Here is a 26,197-nt window from a genome sequence, read left to right on the forward strand (position 1 = left end):
ATATATTATACATACATACTTTTATACGATAAGTTTTATTTTACTTTAGATAAATAGGAGACCATTTACTTAACGTTTATCCGCCCATCAAAAACAAAGGTTATATTTCGCTGTAAACTGATGAGCAATCGTTATAATTACTGGTACACTTGAGAAATAATTGATTAATTAGTTCAGAATATATAATATATCTATATAAATACGTACTTAAAAGAATACATATATGAAATATAACTTAATTACTAGGTAACAAATGCCTGTGAATGTCCCACTGTAGGGCTAAGGCCTCTTCTTCCTTTTGAGGACAAGGTTAAAGTATATTCCACATCGCTGCTCCAATGCGGGTTGATGCAATAGACGTGTTGCAGATTTTCAGTAAAATTAGACACATGCAGGTGTTTTCTCACGATGTTGTCTTCACCGTCCAGCACGAAATGAATTATATTCACAAATTAAGCACATTAAAATTCAGTGGTGCTTGCCCGGGCTTGAACCCACGATCATCGGTTAAGATTCACGCGTTCTTAATTACTAATACTCATATCAATACTTAATAATTAATATATTATTTTGCTCTCTCTTAACTTAAATAAAAATATTCGCATCCGATAGAAAAATGCATGGGACGATTATACAAAATCGTAAACTCATACATATATACGTATATTTATACTTGTGTAAGTATTTTCGAAATTTTAAATTTGTTAACACAACTCGTGTTAAAATTTTACGAATCGATTAAAATAAAATGTCTTTAATTAAACACTACGTGAAGCAACGATAATTTTATAACACAGTATAAACCATCTCTTCGATATAAGTGCATTGGCCAATGTTTATTATAACTAATAAATATGTAAATTTTAATGGGTGAAATACTATCATATATATAATATACATATACAATAATAGCCGAGATGGCCCTGTGGTAAGAACGCGTGAATCTTAACCGATGATCGTGGGTTCAAAACCGGGCAAGCACCACTGAATTTTCATGTGCTTAATTTGTGATTATAATTCATCTCGTGCTTTACGGTGAAGGAAAACATCGTGAGGAAACCTGCATGTGTCTAATTTCACTGAAATTCTGCCACATGTGAATTCTACCAACCCGCATTGGAGCAGCGTGGTGGAATAAGCTCCAAACCTTCTCCTCAAAAATAGGAGAGGAGGCCTTTAGCCCAGCAGTGGGACATTCACAGGCTGTTACGGTTACGGTTATATAATATACATAATATACGATACGTACGCACATGTACAGATTACATAGCGTATCAGATGTGCTACTCTTGTTATTGCTTAGTATTCGTAAGAAATATAATTTTTTACATTCTATTTTTACGCAATAAATAATAAATTTAATATTTATTATATAAAATCAACTTAGTTGGATATAAAACCAAAGACCCGAGGGCATTCTTGTCGGCTGCCAATTCAAGGAGATATACTAAAACTTTTAGGAGGATATAAAATATTTTTAAAAGTTCTACAACGTTCTAGACTACGTTCTCAGCCCTGAGAGATACATATGTATATAATATAATAGGCACTTCGTGTAAGTACATAATACAACGTATTACAATTTCTAGATACAAATTTGTTGTAGTTTGTAGATACAAATAATAATTGTCAGTTAAATGCATTGTATAAATGCAGTTAAAACTGTTATTTCCACTTATCTAAAAAAATATTTGAAATTATTCTTTTACTTTGTACAATCTTTCGTTTAGATGAATAAATAAATAATAAATATGTAATGAAATTTGTTGACATTGTTTATTCATCAAGTAATATAAAAGTAGCTTAAAAGAACACGAAACAAAGGCTTTAATAATTCGATTTAAAACCAAGATTTCTCCTAAAAAATCTGCTACTAAGTATATTTATATATCAATAGCTTAAGAAGGAAAGGAATTAGGTAGAAACATGCAACCGTAAGTAATAAACACCTATTTTTAACGAAAAAAAACTAGGTTTAAATCACGCCATATTGAAATAGTTACAGTTAGGTATTTTAATGAGTTAAATTGAAAACTGCAAAAAATACTTAATTTTTTTTTTAATATAATTAACGTCTTGAAATATAACTAACCTTAAATTAATCACAGCAATAAATGTAGTAACACCTTATAAATCGTAGTATCAGTACAGTACAGTAACAGTAACAGCCTGTTAATGTCCCACTGCTGGGCTAAGGCCTCCTCTCCCTTTTGAGGAGAAGGTTTGGAGCTTATTCCACAACGCTGCTCCAATGCAGGTTGGTAGAATACACATGTGGCAGAATTTCAACGAAATTAGACACATGCAGGTTTCCTCACGATGTTTTCCTTCACCGTTAAGCACGAGATGAATTATAAACACAAATTAAGCACATGAAATTTCAGTGGTGCTTGCCCGGGTTTGAACCCACGATCATCGGTTAAGATTCACGCGTTCTTACCACTAGGCCATCTCGGTTAATCGTAGTCGGCCAATCGTAGTATATCTAAGACTATTTAAATAATATATCATATTTTAAACTCCGTTTCATGGCATGTTTTATCAAACTGTTAAGGTCAATGTCCACCAAACCGCATTGGACCAGCGTGATGGATTAAGATCCAAACGTTCTCATCAAGGAGAAAAGGCCTTAGCCCAGTAGTGGCGCATTTTTTTTGAGTTTCATATTAGGTGAAACCTTTCAGACTTTTAATAAAACTTCCATTATAATTTTTTAATGTATATATTTTAGAAATCAAAGCTTTTTAAACACATTCTGTAACTTGGTTTAACAACGCGTGTGCCATAAATGTTAGTGGGATGGGTCAGGTTATAAAATCTTTTCGGACGTAATAACTTGTGTATCCCTTACGGTAAGCTCTATTGCCCGTAAATAGTGCTTCGTTGTTTCATCCTGGACTTTTAAATTGCGATGTAAGTGTTGTAGAAGTAACTCGACTATCAAAATTTGTTATACTCACGGTGACTATGATTAAAAAAACCTAATTTAATCAATAGTATTGAAATTGCAAAAAGGAAAGAATTGTTCGTTTGTAATTAAATAACTCTAAAACCACTAAGCCGATTTGAATAATTCTTCCACCATTAGAAAGGTACTTTATGCAGAAGTGACTTCAAAATATAATAATGTTATTTCAGTAATAATAAGATTTCAAACGTCACAATATCTTAAGATTTCAAAATGTCTAATGGTCAAAAACAGAATTTCATGCAAGTGAATTGCCGGGCACAGCTAGTTTATAATAATGTAGACTTATTGTATTCGAAGATTAATAATAAAATATGTTTATAAAACTTAATATTAAGCTAATGACTAATCATTTCTTATAAAGGCTATTAATTTATTGAAGTCAAGCGTTACGATAATACATGATGTGTCTTGCTTATTCGTATTAAATTTGGATTTTACATGCCTGTTTCATGAACCATACTTAGTACTGTAACTAAGTGCATCTCGTTAACTAAATATCCAACAACCACACAACGTCACCGTGGCACCGTGTCGCCTGTCGTTGTTCTCGCTTCATGTACTTACCTTTAGTGAGCCAGATTGGTTGACATTTATAGTTACAGTTCTGCATTATCGTAGCATAAAGTTAAAGAGTCAGTTTTTTATATACATTAGTTCTACTTAGTTATATAACCTTCCTTATTAAACAGCCTATATAATACAAGGTTTTTTAATTTTACTGATAGTTCCTGAAATATGAGCGTCTAATCACAGGCTTCATAATATCAGTAAGTAAATTAGTATAAATAACAAATAAATTTATATGAGATTAAATATTCGCACTATGTGAAATTCCAATAAATGATTGATTTTCTTCGTTTAATAAAGTTAAAATCATAATAAGTATCGTATTTACAGAATAGTTTTCTACATTAATAGCTAGCAAATTGTTTTTTAATCATGTGAAATTTTGAATGGGGGTTTTAGCCATTACATCACATTACGTTATTTATTAACATATTTAGGTCAACTAGGCACTGACCTATTAACGAGTACTTTCATATTTGATTAACGACATTATTATAGGTTTTCTTATCATGTCTAATATCATGTATCATGATATTCTAATACGTATTTATAAGGTGAATTTACCATTTCAAATACCACTAACGTAATAAATTATTTAGCACAGTGTGAAAGTCCCTTCAAAAGCCCTGTAATCCGTTCTAAAATCGATACAGCTTGCTGCGAAGTTGTCGGTCCCCAGCTTGTTCGCTACCGTTCGATTTGCTCTTTCGTCTATTTTGTTGTTTACCGGTCTATATTAACTATAACAGAAAGTCAACATAAAAAAATAATGTTTAATATTTTTGACTTCTTTTACAATTTTTAATGAAAAAGTAAAGCCAAGTAAGCTTAAGCATACATTTCGTTTCAATATCGTACTTGGATAATTTCAATATGTTCAAATATGAGTTTCGTTCATTTTACGGACTTTATGTCTATGGGTCGTGTGGTAATATATTATACAATGTATTAAATTTGTAATTCGATTCTGCATGTATTTAACTAATGAAAACATCGCTTAAAGCGACTCGTATAACAAAAGAGTACCTTTTAATTTTTTAACCTTATCATACAAAAATACTGTGGTTATTTCTTTACTTTATATGGACAATTAATTTATTTCAATAAATTATAAGTAATTATAATTTATATCATGTTTCACTGTGAAGACATCCTATTAAGAAACAATGGTCATCCGTAATACAAGCTAAAATCCGTACTTAATTGGCTGTTCTAAGCTATGTAGTGTACAAGTTTTTGTATAGACAAGGGAGAACATCTATGAGGTGAATTATCTTTATATTTAATTAAGATTTTTTTTTCATCTATGTAAAATGTTAGCGTTGTTTCTTAATATAGTTGAGGTGACCTGGTTCAATGAATGGTAACCAAGGATTGCGAATTTCAATCGAAATAAATATCATTTGTGTTTATAATTTAACTCCCACTCGACGACGAAATAATATATCGTAAGAAAACTTACATGTGTATAATGCTGCCTCATGTGTATCTATAGACCTGTATTGGAACATAGTATAAGGTTCTGCAAAAAATGAGTTCAAATCTTTGCCCAGCTGTAGATGTAGAACCTTTATGGGCTATAAATTTAACGACATACGCAATTACCAAAATATTGTTTTTATTGTTTCTGAGTAAACATAAATGGGAATCATGATGATAATTCGTGGCTAATACGATGAGTCAGAGGAAAGCTTTGGCAATGATTATTACTCATGTTTATCGCATTCACGATCTTGGAGAGTCATCGATCGTGTTTCTCCGTCTCCTGACGCATACCATCTATTTCCAGCCCCGGGCAGTGCACTACTTGTGTATTTGTCTTGTTTGAAAAGGTCTTTTTTGGATGTTGATTGTTTTAAATATTGTAAGCAATTTTATATCGGGTTACAGATATATCAATTAACAAGATATACTATAATCAAACAAAACACTTTCAAAATATTTATAATGTAATAACATGTTAATAATTTTAATAAAACTAAAATAGTCAATATTAAATTATATAATGTTTTATTATGACTATAAATCTAAGGAATCAAGGTCAATTTAATTAATATTTCCACGTACAACATCTCGCAAATTATTGCAATGGATGTCAAAATTAGGATTAATTAATTTAGAATAAATGCGAGAGAATAAATGTGGTATTTTGGCCAAGTCACAGGCGCAGACGCATGGCTGCATACCTATCACCGCCCACGCAAAGCTCCGGACGAAACAAAACGATTCGTGCTCGTCAGTTTACTCCCAGTCTCGACTAAAGCAACTTCTCGCACAATACATAAACAATTTGAGGAAAAATATAATTATTTCCACTTGGAATCGTGCGTGTAGTGAAAAGTTTTTTCTATTCAAAAAGGTAAAAATATTTTATTTTCTGGTTCACTTTTATTTATCTTTTTCCGTCTCGATTTTTTTTTTATTTGTTAAACTCAAATATTCCATTGCCAACAATAGATACATTATTACAATAATAGATAGCATATTAGTAAAACATTTGAAAGTTTTAACAAAATATTTTTAACGCCATAAATCAACATAAAAAGCTAGTGATTTTAACATGATATTTTCTTCTATTCGAATGATGTATGTTGATAATAACTATTAATCAACATTAAATTTAATGATAGATACGTTTTTTTTAAATAATTACAAGTCAATGAATTATTGAAGATTACTTAAAAAAATATAAAGTATTGTACAATATTACGTATTATTTAGTATGGATAAATTATTTGTTGAATTCTAGAGCAACGGGCCTGCCCTGAAAATTCTAACAAAGAAAATTTTAATGCCGCCCAAACATCATGCCCCTGGCCTCATGCCAACTGCTGCTATTAATTTCTATCAAACTAGGAATTTTCGTACTTTAGGCCCGTCGTTTTTAGCTCTTTATCAAAAATTATAACCAGAAATAAGTATTGAAATATAATGACCATTATGTGTTGTAATTGGTACTTACTTTATAAGTTAGTTTAAAAACTAACTTATAACTTATAACATTCGAGCTTACATAAAGCATTTCCTTTTATTCTAGGAATTACTTCACCTATTTCAAAACAACAATTTACTATAATGTCTGAAAGCAAGACTCTGGAAGCTGGTCAGCAGCTCGTTAAGAAAACTATGGATGAATTAATCCAACAAAAACAAACAACTGAAAAAGTAACGATCCAAGCTAGACAAGAATTCCGTGAACACTACCAAGAGAGTTACGAAGAGGAATTTGAGGAGGAAACTTTTATTGATCAATATGGAAATGAAACCACAAAGAGAGTAGAGTCTAGCAGCGAAAGTAAGGAACATTCTAGAAGTGCTGACGTCAAAGTAAAGGCAACTGGTCTGAATGCAGAACAAGTGAAAGCCCTAACAGACTGTGCGAACCAAGCTGGGCAATTGGCGCTTGATTCCAAGCCTGCCAACTAAAAAATGTAATAATATAATTCATTAAATATGTCCAACAAGTTATATACAACGCTTAGTGTTATATTCTAAGAAAAAAATGCTCCAAAGTTTACGATCTATAAATATCCAAAGACTACAAAGGTTGTTCGAGATACATGATATCCCTGTAAATTATATTTTTGATCCTATATCCTTCGTTCAAAATACTTATTAATTTAATTTTATAGCCATATTCATATTTAAACTTTCATCAATTTGTTCCAGGTGTCCTTTGATTGTGCGTGAGGTGTTCTCAAAAAGTGATAAAGACTGTTCCCAGTGTTCCTTACTATATATTATTATCTACATAAAATTAAGTTTAAATTTGTAATACATTCAATAAATATATAAAAAAGCAAAATTGTTTATTAAAGTGTTGTGTGTGTTTTCATTATCAAATCAGTTTCATCCTTATATGATATAGTTCGTTATATTTCAAAATGGAGGAGGAAGACGATGAAAGAAAGGGCCGCAGACCCAAGCTTGCAGCTTTTAGTTCTTTAAACGCTCGCATTGTCCATTCTTCTCTTGAGGAAGGTTTCGTTCGGCAGCCAGTGTCATCCGAGTCGAATGACATTAATACAATGTCTAGTATCTCAACAGCACAATTTAGCGATAGAAGTTTTGTGTCTAAAGCGAGTACATTTTCGCGAAGCGGCACTTCGAGCTCTAGTCAAGAAGAATGTGAGGTGGCTCAAACAACGGTTACGAGTGGCCAATATTTGGCTGCTGCTCGGGTCGAAACAGCTCGATCGATGGAAAGCCTTCGGCCCAGCAAGGACACTTCGCCGGCGCGCCCTGCGAGCTCATGTACGTCTGTTCGCGTTCATCGAAGTTCATTTTTAACAGCAAGCGAACGTGATGTGAGAGAGACGCGTGGCGCGCCAGCACGGAGAGCTTTGTCGGGTGAGGATATGGGTAACTCAGCTGAAAAACGAAGAGGTCTATTTGCAAGCACAGAACGAAGGGCATTACAACAACTAAGCTTACCGCCTCCAGACCGCCGTTTAACAATTTTAAGTCCACATAGTCCAATGGCATCAGCTGAGTTACAATGGCCTATTCCATCCGGTATTCGCGGGAGACGAAAGAAAGGAATGGTCCTCCCGAAATTAATTCTACCCCGCAGTGACTCTGATGGCTCGGATGTATTTTTTGAAAGGTGCTTTTTTACTTTATGTATATTTCAATGGTTATTCATTAGTATTTCACTATTCATTACTTCAAACATAACTTTAAGCAAGAGTTGACACGTAAAACATTGTTTTTTACATATGTATAATGTATACGTGTCGTTAATGAAATACAAACTGTATTTCATTAACAATAAACATTTGGTAATTTTTGAATAGCATTAACAGTAAAATGAACGTTCGAGCGGACGCGGTAGTTAAAATAAAAATAAACTGTAATCGTACAAACCAAATGTTAATTTCTTCTAGAACAACACGTGACTAGCTCAATTTGCGTCAATACTAAAACTACGATGTGCAAACTTCTCTCAAAACAAGACTGTTTCATTTCATTTAACTTGTTTTTACCTTCGATTTAATTATACATCAAACGAAACCGTTATATTTCTTTTGAAACGTTTTATTGAACATCATAAATTAGTTAAATATACAAGATACTTTTTTTATTTACATGTTACATTAGAGATTTATTTTTTGACAGGGCTATTTCTGTCACCGTAAAGTAAGAGGAGCGGTGATAAAAATGAGGTCAAATTTACCAATATTTTTTAAGCAAAAGACACTGCAAAACAATTTTAAAATTGTCCTTGCATTAAATGTCTGTACAGCCGAAAGTTGGATCTTCTCCAAATATGCTTTCATTGTAAATCAAAAGTGATCAGTCAAAGAAATCTTTCACTTATTTATAAATAGCTTTCGTCGCAATGCTCCCGTTAAACAAATACGAAACAAAAATAGGTTTTAATTGTATCAGATACTTGTTACTTCTCCTTAAACTTTGTTGTTTGACGAAAATAATCGTTTTAATAAAATGAGATCTCTTGATCTTGATGACTACTAAACACAGCTTAGCTTGTTTCGTTCATCATTATACTTATAAAAAAATACAGTTTTAAGAAATAAATTGCTAGTTATTATATTTTCTTTTGTATCAAATATAATTTTATTATTTGAACTTTTGGTCAGTTTGTCAACTCAGAAGTCAGAAAAGTTACACATAATAAACTATTATCTCGAAAAATAAAAGAGTACAACGCTGATAGCTAAAATACCGTACCTATAGATCCAATATCTTTATGTTCACGAAAAAGATTGTTAGCAGAAGTTTATAACACAAAATTTATTCCAGTTGACGGCATAACAGCTGTTTTTAGCATTAATTTTATTGATATCACTGATAATTCATATCTTATGCGTAATAACGGTAATAATTTAGTAAATATACACATATCCAATGAATCAATCTTGTTATCTATGAGTCAATGCTGACTAGTTACATGAAAATATAAATATTCGTACTTGTAACGAGATTTATATTCGACAATTTCTATATCTGTTCACCTTTGAGATAGTAGCTGATTAATGTATGTTGTATTAAATGTAAGCGATTATAGTTTTTGAGGATTATTAGACTATTCTGAAAGTAAATTAATTAATCTAAGTATCTTCGACATTTGATTTGATATATTTAAAAATATATTTTTATAATTTTATTTTTAATCTCTATTACTGACTCGTCAGTCGTGTGAAAAGACTACAGATCATGGGATTGATTTAATAGTATAATTATGTATTTCAATCGAGACATACTCAGTAACCGTATGGAGCTTGAAAGCTTGCAGTGTTTACAATACCGTTTGTCTTGCACCTGAAGGGATCGGCCGTGTAGAATTTCCATCCCATCGAATTATATGAATGAGGGAATATAAAGTGCACCTTTGTTTGCATATACTTGAACACTGTAATATTTCGTGCACAGTTAGCTAGTCTTCACTAAGCCCTGTCCGAAATTGGTCATGAGGCTATCGTCATTTTATGTTTACAAATGAATGAAAAATAAATAGATTTTTTTTATTTATTCGCTATTAAAAATTTGAGGAAAACATAATATGTCGAATATTTTTTTCTACTACTATTTCCAATTTATTTTATTGATAACTATATAGCTCTTCAATAACTATCAAACAAAAGGCTGAACAAAGTACTGAACTTAGTTTTAGTACTTCAATAATAATAATAATAAATATAAGCAGCACTCCTTAACGCTTAGCTGCAGCCCGCGTTTTAGGTTTAATCCCTTCGAAAGAAGAGAAACTTTATAAGTTTAGAAATAACAATAACATCCTGGTATATTATTCACACACGGCCATCAGATCCCAAACTAAGCAGAGCTTGTACTATGGAAACCAGACATCTGATATACTGCATATACTATTTTTCTTTTGTAAATACATACTTATATAGATAATTACACCCAGACCCAGGACAACAGACATGTTCATGCTCACAAATGTCTATCCTGGGTGGGAATAGAACCCACAACCATCGGCGTGAAAGACAAGTATCTACCAACAACGCCAACCGGCCCATACCGACTTTAGCCTTTGCCTCTTTATATTTAGACATAATATGCTTTATTTTACTAAACTGTACATATTTTATTACTCTAACTAGTACTCTATTTTCATTCGTGAAAGCAAAGTACGTTTGGTTTCAGTTTGCTTAAAAACTAACTTTCGACTTTTCTGGTTTGTTCGTGAACTTCAGAATGCGTTTATGTAGGCCGTTGTTTTGTGTACAAGCAAATTGGATAGAATATAATATCTTAAAACAAGTTGAGGTTTTTTATTTATGGTGAGCTCAGTACAGGCCTTTGAGCGCGGACTTTGCACTCGTTAGCTTATTTCATCGTCAAGCATCGATGCTTTATATTAAATAAAGAGTTATCTGGCGTAACAAACTAAATTGTATACAAGTAACGCAAAAAATAAATAAAAAATCATACGATGTCGAGCCATTAGCCAAGTCTTTTATTGTTTGCTTAATTTTTAAATCTTATAAAAGTAATAGTGGTAAAATAAAACAAAATAAGAGCATTACGGACATATTTCGATCATAAGAAAATTGGCACAGTAGTATGTAGTACATAGACATAATCTATATCAAATATTACACACCTTTCTTGCAATTTATATAGCAGCTTTTGTAAAATTTAAAATAGGTCTTTATAATATTTTAGATAGCTAAAAGATCCCAACGTATAAAAGGTCGCAGGAGTTAAGTAACATGGGATTAAATCCGGGCAAGCACCACTAAGTTTTAATTAAGTTATATTTATAGTTCATCTCGTGCTCGGCGGCGACTGAAAATATCGTGAGATAACTTGCATGTAACTACGAGTACTATCCATGACTAGAACAGCGCGGTGGAATCTTCTCCAGCAGTGGAACATTAATTTACTATATATATGATAATAATAATGTCCTTCAGACTGATTTCGGCCACGGTGGCCAATCTCAAGATAGATTAGCCAACTGCGCAGGACATATGATAGAGCACAAATGTGGGCGTAATCATAGGTTTATTCTCTAGTCCCTAACTCTCATAATCCGATGGGATGCCAATCCGACACGGCCGGAAAGAGTTCAGGCGCAGGACCAACGGCTTTACGTGCTTTCCGGGGTACGGGAATGTACACACTTACAATTGCCAGATTCCGGACTGTTACTGAGAATTTTAGAACTCAATAACTTTTTACTGGCCTGACCTGGGATTTACACCCAGGATCTCCGGGTTTGTGGCCTTACATCTAGCTACTACACCAACAAGGCAGTCACCAAATATGCATAGTACTGAAACTATTTACTTTATCACATTAAGCAAATATTCCTATAAATTAGCGACAAATTCATGGAAGTTCGAAATGATATTACCATGTTGCATCAAACGTTTTAATATTCAATAATAATGAAATTAGAGCAGAGATTTCGTGTCACGTGAACTATATATAATTATGTACATATATTTATAGACGATAATAGCTTCATGTTTGTACAGTTGTTCACGAGTAAATACTGAAATGTACTGGTTTGAGCAACAGAAATAGTACCGAACCTTAATGGCGTGATAACTTAGGCGTGTAATATTGGTTTGTGTATGAACGTTATTGTCATTACGCATATACATATATTATTATATACATACATATATATATGGTAACTATATTTTATATTATATTGTAAAAGGTTATTTGCTTACGGTTAGTAGAATTGCCTAATACTACTTGAGGATCAGAAGGTTACGATAAACGGATACCATGAAGAAATAGTTTCAATAAAACATTATACTATCCACTATCCGCAAGCAAAACGAATCTTTTTTAAAATATATTAACCATACTACAGGTTTTATATGTAAAGGCTACATATTTATATTATTAAAATTATTTTTTTAACCATTTTTTTCTTTATGAGGATGTTTATTACGCCTAAGAGCTTGTAACAAATATACTACTTTAATGTAATAGAACCGAACCACATATACAAATAAACTATTGTTAAATAATCGTTAATATCATATTTCCGAGAAAAACTGTTGTAGTAGATTTCACTTTCATCAAAATTAAAAATGTGTATCCAAAGTTTTTAATTTAAAGTTTTAGGTCGTTTAAAAATATTGAGTCGAACACATTTCTTCAGTTGGTTGATTGCTTTTTTGTTAGGCGAGATTGGGAACCTAAGTTGAAAATATTGGATTGAATTTTTCGTAAGGACGAGAACGACGTGATAAAATTATAAAAGTCGTAGGTATATTTTATCGACAATATACGATATTTACCGATTATTTTAATTTCCTCTTTATTTAGTCATTATCTTGAAACAACAAAACATACTTTAACTGTTTCAGGAAATAGATGCTTGATTGAAGCTACGCATACATTTTTTTATACATTACATAATAGAATATGTGCGTACGTATGAAAATCATTATATTTATTTCTAAAAATAACAATAATCTTAAGTTTAATATTTTCTCTCGCAGTATTCTCTGATAACGATATCTTCAGACAAGCTGCCCCGATTAATCTATTTACAGAGCTATGGCATAGGTTATAGGTTATTAATATTATTAAAAGCTGACGTGATTGTTGTAATCAATTTATAAGGGTATTTTCATATAAATTTGCGTATTCGTAAATGATACAAATACATATTTAAGTTACGGGTAATTAATTTTTATTTATATTTATAAATGCTATATATTATTGTATAATAAAATAAACATGGAATCAGTTATGATAGAAAATAGAAAAATATTTTATTCAATTAAAAAAAAGTGTATAAAGCTAAATCGCAAATATTTCACTTGATAAAATATTGTATCTATTAAATATGAGGGTTGACATGGATCGATGGAAACAAAATATAAAGTAAAAAATTTGATAGAATAAAGTTAAGAAATATATTCTATTCTATTTTTATTTATTTATTTGGTTTTTATAAAAACTTTCCCATTTATATTTATTAAATAGTTAATTATATTATAAACTAATTATATATACGGTAACTTATCTTATACATCAAGTTAATACATTTGCGTTAGTTTGAAATCAAACGATTTTAAGTAATATTGCTTTTAAGCTGAAATTAGTAGATCAGAAGCGACTTAAACATTATTTATTCATATAAACGATCCAAATTCAAATTACTTCAAATATAGGACGAGCTGTTTCTTGCGACTTTATTATATATATATATAGGCCTCTGCATCTTTGACAGATGATTTAAGCGGCATCGCGAAGGCACTTGCGTTCATGACTGAATAGACCAATGCGAGAGAGGATCCTCCGGCCGCACTTCCGACAAGTGTATGCGCCCCCAGATGGGCGGGGGTTTGAAGCCCGCTCATGACGCCTAGTGCGTTTTTCTTTTAGTAGCTTAAACCAGTCATTGTCATGCTTTGATTGACCTTCGTGAATAAGGCGTCGCCACTTGGCACGGTCCTCTGCCAGTTCCTCCCATCGATTGCTAGGGATGTTAAACGCAACCATATCACGCTTAGCGCAATCTTTGTAACGGAGCATAGGCCGCCCAACAGACCTCTTTGCATCCACAACCTCTCCCAGTAGTATTTGCCTTGGAAGACGGGTCTGCTCCATTCGATGCACGTGTCCCAGCCACCGTAACGGTTACGACTTTATTAACACTATTATATAATTATAAAAAAAATAGTCCTCTCTCCTAAATCATATCTTGCCTTGTTGCCTTTTTGTTCATGTAGTCTCATGTAATTGAGGTGCCGCTACTTTTTTTTTATTTTGTCAATGTGAGATATAATGTATCTGTGTGTACTTTGTTGGTGATCTAATAAATAAATAAAATAAAATTAACATAATGAAAGTTGAAAAAAAAAAACAACTAATACTAATATGAAGTATGTACATATATATGTATATAATTATATATATTGCTCCAAAACTACGGTTATTCTGAAACATAAACCAGCTCATAAATCATTATAACTAACGTAACTATGATCTCAATAAGTCATAGTTTAAACGATGTAATCATGATGGCCAAATCCTACTACCTACTACAAGGAATCACGTAAACTGCTCAATGGAGTTTCAGATTCAATTTTATTGGAAATAACATACGATTACTAGTTACTTGATTTATTTTTTAAACCGTAAATCGAACCTGTAAATTAAAAAACACGTCCTCTTTCATTATAAAAGCCGATAGCATCAATATCGAGTCAAATTGAAATTCGAAGTAATATTACGCCAACAGTTAAATTCTTATTTAACATTTAGTAGATTGCTAGGCGTTTTCCAGCCGTTCATGCTGTAGGAATAATTGTTAATAATTCCTATTTTTTCTAATTAGTTGGAGCGCTTGAGCTTGAATGATATTCAATTGAATGGCGATTTCCAACGAAATTTAAAAAACTGTTCAGGGGTTACGCACATGTGTCTGCCTGAATGCAATTGCACTCTCTATTTCCTCATTCTAATATAATCCAATGGAACGGCAACCGACACGAAGGGAGACAGTTCAAGCGGCGGATCAATAGCTTAACATGATTTCCAAGGCACGGGAGTGTTAATACTGCCAACATCAAAAGCTCGGGCTGCTAGTGTGAATTTCTTGACCCGAGCCAGACAGACGAACGTGGGATTGATATATTCTCGTTATAAACAATAACAACACAACACTTGTTAGACATATGATGAGGTACTATTATAAATTATTATTATTAATATAAACATTTCGACAATATAATTTAATTATATTAATATCTATATTATGTCATATTATAATAAAACTCTAAGAATCTTTTTGTTCTGTAGCGTTTTATTCAACATAAGAATATATACGCCATTGAATTTCATCCCTCTTGCTCCATAATTGCAGAGCCATTTTTCAATGTAATACCTCTATCCCCGCTTGAGAGAAGCATTACTCAGGTTAGCCAATTATTTAAGAGTACATTTGAAGATTTAAAACTTTTCCTTTATATGTATATTATATATTAATTTTATGTGTAAAATAAAAATATTATAATAATAAATAGAACCAATGGTTATGCAGAAATATTAGTAAAGGATTAATTTGTATAAAAAATAGCTTAAAGTATATAATTTCAAAATAATCAATTATTATAGTACTTTGAACCGACTGAATTAAGGTAATTTAGTTATTCGTGAATATATCCCCAAGCCTCTAGAGAAATTTGGTCGTACATATCAGAAATTGCCGCCTGAAAACTAAATAGAAGCATATAATTAAAACCAAATATGTAGTTTGAAAACCCTGTCATATGAAATTAAAATGAAGACGTATATAACTATAACGTTAGTTATGAAATGCTAAATAACGTACGCACTCATACTCTATTGATATCGGTGCAAAATAGATGTTCTCTGCAAAATGCCCCGGGCTTCATTCGTTCGACATTTTTGATATAAAAACCTCTTTCCGAAACTTAATCAACAGTTGAAAATCGACATCCAATTACTTTGAGATGAAAAATATTAATATCCAGACATTTTATGTTTTATAAACATTTTAAGTAACGCGAGAATTTGATATTCATAGTCTTATGAATAGCAAATTAATTTGTTTTATAAAAATCAAGTAGACATTTTACTCTACACCAGATTCGACAAATTAAAAATAAAATCAACAAAGACTTTTCGAAACATGCATTGCAATATATTAGGCTGTTTTATTGCGTAATAGCCATTTCTACCAGACAAATTACATTTGATTTGCATTTGCATTAGAATTTCTGAAAACTGAAATTGGGTAAGGTAGTGTTATTATTAACCGAATTGGCCCAGTGGTAAGAAAGCGTGAATCTTAACCGACGCTCATGAGTTCAAACCCGGGCAAGCACCGCTGAATTTTCATGTGCTTAATTTGTGATTATAATTCATCTCGTGCTTTATGGTGAAGGAGAACATCGTGAGAAAACCTGCATGTGTTTAATTTCACTAAAATTCTACCACATGTGTATTCCACCAACCCTCATTGGAGTAGCGTGGTGGAATAAGCTCCAAACCTTCTCCCCAAAAAGGGAGAGGAGGCCTTTAGCCCAACAGTGGGACATTCACAGGCTGTTACGGAATTTTAATATAACTATTTACACATACATATAACATAATAATACAAATATACTTTTTTCATACTAGATAAATATTTATACATATAGTCAATTAATAATAAATATATACAGATGCTCAGTTTAAATTATTTATAGAAACATCAAGTAAGAACATTACCAATTTCAAATCATATATACGAGTAACTTAAATTGATTTATTTCTTAATATCTTATGTAAGTGTTTTCGCTCCGTGTTGTTTGCAGGTCTTAGCTACCATATATTTTTCTATACCCCTGATATGTGTATGCAAAATTTCATGATAAAAATCAAACAAATACTATAATACATACATAATACATTTCAAACGTTTATATAATAATGTTTTAAACTTAACTTTATGTAATATTCTTATTGTCACTTACAAAAGATGCTTGAATTACCTTTTTTTAATATTGTTTCTGTCATTTACAGAATCAAGTTTCATGTTACTAACAACGTGAAAGACATTTTCTATTTGATCTCACATATTTTTTCATACCGTTCATATGTAACCGATACTGAGACAAATACGGCTCGTAATAAGGGTAATGTTATTATAAAAAAAAACAATATGACGTCCTCATTAGGTTTTTTCAGTTTAAGTATTAATGTTATTTTTTTAAATATTTTTATATGATTTACATTTCATTCTTTTTATGACATATTTTATTTTACGTGTTTTCTACATATTACGACTAATAAACTTTATCAATTCCCCATGAAAACTTTCGAAAAAAGAGTTTTAGTTTAAGACAATGATCAATGATTTAAAGCTGCATATACCTTTTTAAGATTTTAATAGAAGTATAAATTGTGTTATTAAATAGTATATTTGAATAGTCTTTTTATTTTCTGTATATAATTGAATTTACAAAACATACTCTTTTAATAATTAGAATACGCATTTCGTGTTCAAAGAAATCGGCCAATACCACAGATTCAGTAATTTGTTGATTGAATAATATTGAAAATGTAATGAAAATGAAAAACCATATCATATGTTGATTCTGACTCAGTAAGACTCGGTAACAAGCCTTACTCGGGACAGTATCACATGTCTGTTAAAAAAACTTTATTAAAATAACACGATGTCAGAACTAGTATGTTTTCTAAGCAAATATTTTAGGAAGACAAAATGCTACCTGGGCTCTAAGCTTGCATTGTAAGAAATAAAAAAATACTAATGCTTACAAGATCTAAGATGTTATGTTCTTTGCCTTATACTACCTTAAGTCACCCTACAAATAGAGTACAATAAGAGAATGTGTAAACAGTTTTTGGTACCGAAAACCTTACAATTAATAAAATCTGAAATTTAATTCATATTATATATAAAGCAAGAATTATAAGAACGGAAAGATAATGTATTTCTGCATTGATTAAATAAACCTTTCATAAAAACGATGTACTTCAGTGAACAATACTTGAACCATTGGCTATGAGTAAAGCTCAGTAGTCAAGAAAATGGAAAAATACTGATCACGTTTTTTACATTTATTTTTAGGAGAAATTGCAATATCATATATAATGGAATTCTAACATTAACAGCTTAACATTAAATTAATTATTATTAGTAAGGCGCATATAGACAAAAATAAATAGCCTCAGGTTTAAGCATAGATTTTAAGGCTATAATTATGAATGCTACCCTCTGAGCGCTGCGTGACACGAACTGTGAAATTCATGAATATTTTAGCTCCCTTACCATTTTTTTCTGGAACATGCATAAGAGACAATTTCGAGCTAGAGTATAAGTCTATATTGTACACAGGAAAACTTTACTGTAAGTATTATTTCTTCGTCGTGTTTTTTCTATAAACTATATTTATAATTTCTACAAACTATAGTTTCTGTAAAATAATTTATGTTCGATACTGCCTTTTTGTATATCACTGACAATTGATTATTTAACTGCTATGATATTATTTTTTTCTATTAGCGACAATACTCTCGTTCGACCCCATACGGATTACCACACATTTCAACTTAGCCACCTGATGTGTAGTTATATAAAATAGCGAATGTCATTCAAATCAAAGGAGTGAAACTTTTACACGTAGTACCTATTATTTATTGCACGATAATATTATAAAATGAATGCACTAATTCGGAGAAATATTAATTTTCTCATTTGTTAAAGGTTTATGTATTCATTATGATGAAAACAACGCTAATGAAAAAAAAAACAGAATCATCTAAGATATATATATACAGCTTGTCAATATTTTTAAAAATACCCGAACTACATAGAAACTGTAAGAAAAACCAGGTCGAACCAAAAATACAAGTACATGAAAAATTCCTAATATTACACAGACTACTTCGATTAGGAACATGCTCCACTTAAATTAATGATGTGTATCTTACACACCACCATGTTTCGTAAATATTTTATTTAATAAATTACTAGAAATAAGAAAAATAAAAAGGGATAATAATTTTTTTTTATAATAATATAAAATATTTCGATCAATTAGCCAGACCGATTCGTATGACGACAAAAGTCATAACGCTCTTTTATATTCCCTCTCGACCGCCGCACCCTACCCCCTTGTATGTGCATGGCACATATATTGTGTAGTTTGCTTTACATATATAATTATTATAATGATAAAGTTGATATATATTTTAATAACGAAGCTGTATGTTTTTATTTGTTGTTGTAAGATTATAAATTATTTCAATAGTAATCGATATAGATTTTTCACATCTACTGAACGTCACGTTAAAGCCATTTTTTTAAGTATTTGATACTATTATCAACTAGTTTATTTTTTTTATTCTTCTTGAACTATACCGACACTGAAAAAAGTGACAAAAGTCGGACTGTTCTCAAAATGTTATTAGAGAAAGTTGGAGAAAACCGACATTATACGACGTAACTTTCAATTAAATTACGTAGCTTTTACAAAAATTTATAACATCGTTATTGAATATTTGATGCTACAAAAGATTTACTTTTCACTTCAACAAATTAACTTACATAATTTTGTGTTCGAATATATTTAAAACTTTTTGTAAATATAAATCAACACTAGTAATCACGCTTTTAGCCAGCCTGACCAATACTGACATTAAAAAATGTCATCTTAGCCCAGCGGTGGGACTTTTACTTTTTACTTTATGTTTTGTTAAAACAATGTACTATTTTTTAATTAATTTGTTTTTTTTTATCTGTTACAGGTAAGTGGAATGTGAATGCGAAACAACAAGAGAATATGAAATTGACACAATACGCCCAGGGAAGTGAAATCACTTTAATAAATATTGAATTTATTTACGTACAAAACAAAACTCAAACATCAAATAATACGTACTTTGAAAGGACGTAAAGCCGTTGGTCCTGTGCCTGAACTCTTTCCGGTCGTGTTAGATTGTAGTCCCATCGAATTATGAGAGTGAGAGAAAAGAGAGTGCACCTGTGTTTGCGCACACACTTGTGCACTATAATATCTCCTGCGCAGGAAATCGGTCTGGAGGACATTATTATTATAATACATACTTTATTGAAAGCAATATAAACGAAAACTAATATTTTATCTACTTTAGTAATGACAACAATACGTGTTTTCAATACGAGAAACGTAATACTGTTTATAATCTGTTTTCAAAATATAAGTATAACAATAAGATTAAATCATAAAAATAGAACTAAACGATAGAGATGATTTTCTAAGTAACTCTATCCTTTGAAGGAATATGTTTACAACCTCTAAGTAGCCGCTATGATTGTTGAATTGAATTTATACTGAAGCCGACCTTTTTCTTATTCTTATTCTTTATATATTTCTTTGTATTACTATTTGATACTGAAAAGTATAAGAGGATTATCTTGAATACCTTCTGGGTATTTTAATATTTAATTCTCGTTTCTCATTTCAATTTTTAGAAATTTATAAATCAGTTTAATATAATAATATTATATGAAAGCCTTTTGCATTAATATAGTTTCAATTTTTATTTAACTTTCATTATGGAAATTCACTAGAATTTAAACCTTTGTAGCAATATACCTAATAGCTCAACGTTTAATGGTTCGTCTAATGATAATCGAAGAATTAATTCCGACCTTTTAGGTTATGGCCGTACACACACATAAGTTCAACACCTAGTTGGATGGAAAATAATTATACTATTAATAACTGTACGAAGTTTATTGGATTATTTCTAAATAAAACCAATATTATAAGAGTTGTTACTAATATTTTCATTTAATTTTTAAGAAAAATAATAATTATTGTAGAAATAATAATTGTAGAAATGCTACACACAAGCTGCGTTCACATGAGTTGACAATAATCGATAAACTGATGAATGTAAAGCATCGTCTTCATATTTTATAGAAGAACATATGTTGGTAATTGAAAATAGAACCGCGTAATCACGCGTGTAATAACACAGAAAATTACAATAGAATTCTCACTACCTCAAATCGATGTTATCTAAGACAGAATATTTACATCACTATTATAAGATAACATTAATTAATTAAATAATATATTGAATATATGATAGACCTTTAAAAAATGTGTGAGTTTTAAACTGAAATTCGATTTGAAGAATGCGGTATACTGGTATACATGTACGTACATACATATATGCTGCAGAGGTTTATTTGAATGCAATGAGCTTCTACAAAGCAAATTCTCTAGATTTTTATTAGATACCTAAAATAGATCGTAGATGTATACCGACTTTCCTCTTCCTTAAAATTATAAAATAAACGAATAATTAACAATATACCAATATTAAAACATTAATATAAGAAAATATCTCTGTCTGTCTATTACGCTTACACGACTAGAATACAAATTTTGATGAAATTTAGTATGAAGCAAGGTTGAACTATCAGGAATGACATAGACTTCTTTTTTATAGCAACCAATACCAACATCTCCCACTCCCCTTACCTAACATATGGGCTAAGCCGCGGACGAATGCTAGTATTTTATAAAAGCGAAACGCAAAAAAAAAATTACTATTAAATTCGTTTTATCATTTTATTTACATTTATATTAATCAAATTAATCTATTTTTAATCAAATTACAATCACATCTATTCATAGCTATATATTATTGTTAATTAAAATCTCGCGTGGTTTTGGCTTTTGTTCTAATATAATTTGAATCATATTTTAGTAAAGTTTCTGAACGGTTACTTAACTTAATCTTGAAATGGAGTGCGAAACTCATATTAAGGGACCCATCAAGCTTTGAATTTCTCTTATCGAACCAGTGAACTCATACGCTTGTTACGTCACGAAAGTTTGTCCTTTTATTTTTAGATTTAAATATGACAATGTTTAATATGGGTAAAAATGTATGTAGTTTAAATTAATATTGTTTTTCTTCTGCATTTATACATACAGAATATAAGCACGATAAACAGACATTGTTTACACTACATCGTTTTGACAAGAGCAGCAAAAAAATATTGAATATATTTATAAGTTATTACTTGGTGGTAGGGCTTTTTGTAAGTCCATCTGGTCATCATTTCTACTGCCAAACAGCAGTACTTATTACAGTTGTATGTTTAGGCACGAGGGACATAATATCTTAGATGCAAACGTTCGTGGTGTACAGGCGATTAACAATTGATATTTCTTATCGAGTTATTATTTAAATCGTTCAGAAGGAAATCATCAATTTAGCAAATATTTCGTATATTGGTTCTGGTTGCATATACAAATTAAAAATAAAAAAAAACTTGAAATTATATTATATAAGTTTTAAAAATATTAGGAAAATACAATATATGTGTATATAAAGAAAAATACTCCTCATTAAGGTCAGTCAACGTTATCAACACAATCGTTTTACCAATGACACATTTTACGTATTTGATGACAGGATTGACTGCAACCATGATAGTTATAAATTACAGTATAAATAACACGGTGTATTATTATTGTTATTTTTATTTATTTCAGTGTCGTGTCTATTTTAAGCTTCCTCTTTATAAATTTATATGAACTTTATTTCTTATATATATCGTTTATGCTTGCAAATTAACCCGCGTATTAATATCTGTAGCAGTTTTTGTGTAATTCTCAATTAAATAGACCATTCAAAGTTTTACGAGTGTTTTTAATACAATATAAGAAAGATGTAGAGCGTACTCTAAATCAAAATTACAACCCGAAAATAAAACACTTGCAACAACAATATTATTCCCTCTATAAACCTAAACCTTTTGTATAGCAACAATATTTATTGTTAAAAACATTTTTAAAACAAGCTATTGTTTCATCTATGCCCTAAAAGAAACAAAATTGAATGTAACACTATTTTCTATTTTGTATTGTCGTGAATATCAAAGTATGAGCAAAATTCATTACAATCACTTGTTGTACTGGTGGTAGTGGCTGTACTGGTTTAAAATTCATCTGCGTCATTAAACGCACACATACTAACATATAAATTAATTAAAAAATTATAAAAAGAGAGAATTTACTGTCAGACTACACAGACACAGAGACTACTCTTATGCTGTTTATGAATGAAATGCTTCCAGACTCACAGTAAATAATTCTTTTACAACGATAAAATATATATGTATTATAAATATAAGTATTGTAGATATATATTTTTCGTTTAAATTAAAAATTAAATATATATCGTTGGAATTTTTAATTCACAATTCACAATATATACAGCCTTTAAGGTTTGCCAATATGGCACAGAATATATCTCATTATCACGTGCAATGGAGAAAAAACGAAGGATGCTTACTAATTAAAATATTTTATTCAAATAGACAACCTTAACACCTAGAGTTTAAATAAGTTCTCTTTGATTAATTGTTGGCTAGATTTTTCTTGATTAACAATTAAATACATGCAAAATTTATATGAAAATTTATACAACAATCAAATTATAATAGGTTATTGTTGCACGACGGATATAGAAACTAGGGTATGTTTATATGCTGCCAATTTTTGGGTATAACTCATTAGTCATTGTAGTCAGTTTCAGTGGTTTCCAAGCGAACGCTGCCAAAACTATAGCGAATACTTCTAATTCGTAGATTCTCTAAAATGTCTACTGAATAGTCTATCAATAGTCTAACCGTCTTTAATATATAAGTAACCATATGTAAATTAGTTTTCTGCTTGCTAGGTCAGAACGAGTATTAATATAAATTATACTGTCTTTGTATAAATTATACACATTAGTATTATATCACCAAAGCCTGCAGGCTAATTATCATGGCAATCAGTTGAACGCTATAGAAGTTAATGTGCTACAGTGCTATCTAGCAGTGATTTACAACAACGTGGATAATATAAAAACCTTCTCCATGAAAAATTAGATATATGTATAAATTATTCGTGTGTTATTTAACTTTCTTGTTAATTGGTGTAATCCATTTTTTAACATTCAAATATAAATCGTAAAAGATATGATAGCTAAGAAATAAATACTTATCGATAAATTTTGAACGATGTTCTATTAACCTGGACTTTTTATTTCAATGATTGGGATTTTAATGGAATATTGGATATCGTGATAAAATGAACGTCAATTATTTTCAATTATAAACGAAAAATCGAATCGGCAAATCCACAAAGAATGAAGATTTTTAAAAGATATTTGTTTTTTCTTGCATGTTATATTTATTTGTGCATAAAAAGCTTATTTACACGTATATTTTTTTAGTACAAAAAATGGATTTAAATATGGTCGCAATATAGTGACAGTTACACAAATAAATGGTCAAGCTTAAGATATGACTAAAATACATGGTAATAAAATTATAAACAACCATTTCTAGCTTCTATATTATTCTTCTATCTTGCGTCAATACCCATTTAAGCTTACATGACTTCGACATGTATACAATTTTGAAACACGTCATTTTAGAAAAAAAATTAGTTAGCTAATGTTATCTTTATGAAATAATATTGAAATTTTGCAATAATGAAAACTTGAATTAGCATTTTTCGAGTATAACCCAAGGAGCCCTTCCAATTAAGCGACGCTCTTTTAGCAAACCCCGCGTTATTTGTAGTGGAATCTTTATCCAATTCCTAACTACGCAAACGCATATTTTATAATGAAAACCTTAAAAAAAAGATAATGTATTATTTTATGTTAATCATTAGGAATTAATTCACCAACACGGAAACAAAAAACTCTAAATTTGAATAACATAATAGCAAAACATACGTTGTAAGACTTATTTTATTTGACTGAAAATGCTTTCAGCTATGTATATTGCATGGTTACATTTTCTTTTTGTTAGCACTTTATCAAAAGGTTATAAGATAAATCATAAATAATATAAATAAATAATAAATAATCCTGAAATTGATGGTTATTGAAAGTATATTTATTTATTATAAATAAATAAATATAGAGTAGAATTACGTAGTTTCGTAAATTTTTTCTAATTATTATTATAATATTTCTAATTATTATTATAGTATATAAGTGATATAAACGCTAAGCATACACTAGGAGTAGAGAGCGGCGGTGGAGAAGCAGCAAAGAAAGCGTTATGTCGTTTGCCGTCACAGCTTACGTGTCGGACTTGATAACTTGTACTGCAGCTATTTTTATGAAATATAGCTCCTCAATATATATCAGTAAATAAATATGTAATAAATAATAGAAAAAACATGTCAATATTTACTACTGCTCTAGAACTCCTAGATAATGTTCGATTAGTAAGATAAGGTTTGACCTAATCTTAACCTCACTAAATAACCGCGGTTGCAGACAGGCCATTAGCGTGACTTAAAGCTTACATTATCACAGTAAGCAAATCATAGCAATAATCGGGTGGTAATCAGTGTGGGGTTAGGTGATTAATCTAACTAACGTACGCTTCTGGTACGCTTCGGTCGCATTTAAAGGTCAGATGGTAATCGCCTATGTTCTAGTGACAACCTCGTATTACTTAAAGGAAATAAATACATGAAAAATATTGTTTTAACATTGAAATGTCACGCTCTCCGTTATAAAGTGGACAGTTTTCCACTCCAATCATAGTCATAACTTCAATTTTGCTTTTTCATTGTACCCGCATTTATTGATCCTAATCAATGATATATCCTTTGGTTTTAAACTATCCCCCTGCCTAAAGAATGCTTTTTAACAATCTCAGAGTTTCGAAACCTACCAAACATACCGCACCAAAATTGTCTATGTGGAATTGTTTAAAACAATAGCAAACTTTTGCATTCAACGACGCTCGAAATATATATTCATTACGCATATAGTTGGAATTCGAATAAAATTTAGCTTCGAATTGTTATTTATGCGTTCGATTAAAAATTATCTTGAATTAAAAAAATTTGCGACGACATATTTGTTATATTATTTGATTGCAAATGTATTTCATTATTATTTTGTATTGTCTTAAATTAAGTATATCCATTCTATATTAAGAGTCTTCATAAAATATTTACTTTATAAGATGAAAATACAACATTCATTTTAATGAAAACATAAGAAGAAGCATATATTTACGCATTTGAATGTGTCAAATAACAAAAAAAATCTAAATCATTTATATAGTCTACCAAGTAAAAGTAGTAGTATTATAATATATAAGGCATGTGTTTTTTAAGAAATACTATTGTATAT

At 30.4% G+C, this 26,197-nt stretch overlaps 1 protein-coding gene across 6 annotated transcripts in view; it reads left to right on the top strand.

Moving 5' to 3' along the window:
• LOC126768474 (cAMP-specific 3',5'-cyclic phosphodiesterase) overlaps positions 1-26,197 on the top strand; it is a 341,168-nt gene that overhangs the window by 221,752 nt on the left and 93,219 nt on the right. For 3 of the 6 annotated variants that reach the window (XM_050486605.1, XM_050486606.1, XM_050486607.1), the window contains one exon: positions 7,208-8,144. The exons of 2 other annotated variants lie outside the window; for them this stretch is intronic. In XM_050486605.1, the coding sequence (XP_050342562.1) occupies positions 7,423-8,144 (722 nt within the window). In that variant the 5' untranslated portion in view covers positions 7,208-7,422. Of the gene's footprint in view, positions 1-6,673; positions 6,970-7,207; positions 8,145-26,197 lie in introns of those variants that run through there. One more of the 6 variants, XM_050486604.1, reaches the window with a different exon arrangement.

Source organism: Nymphalis io, chromosome 5, assembly GCF_905147045.1.
Source record: "Nymphalis io chromosome 5, ilAglIoxx1.1, whole genome shotgun sequence".
NCBI lineage: Eukaryota > Metazoa > Arthropoda > Insecta > Lepidoptera > Nymphalidae > Nymphalis > Nymphalis io.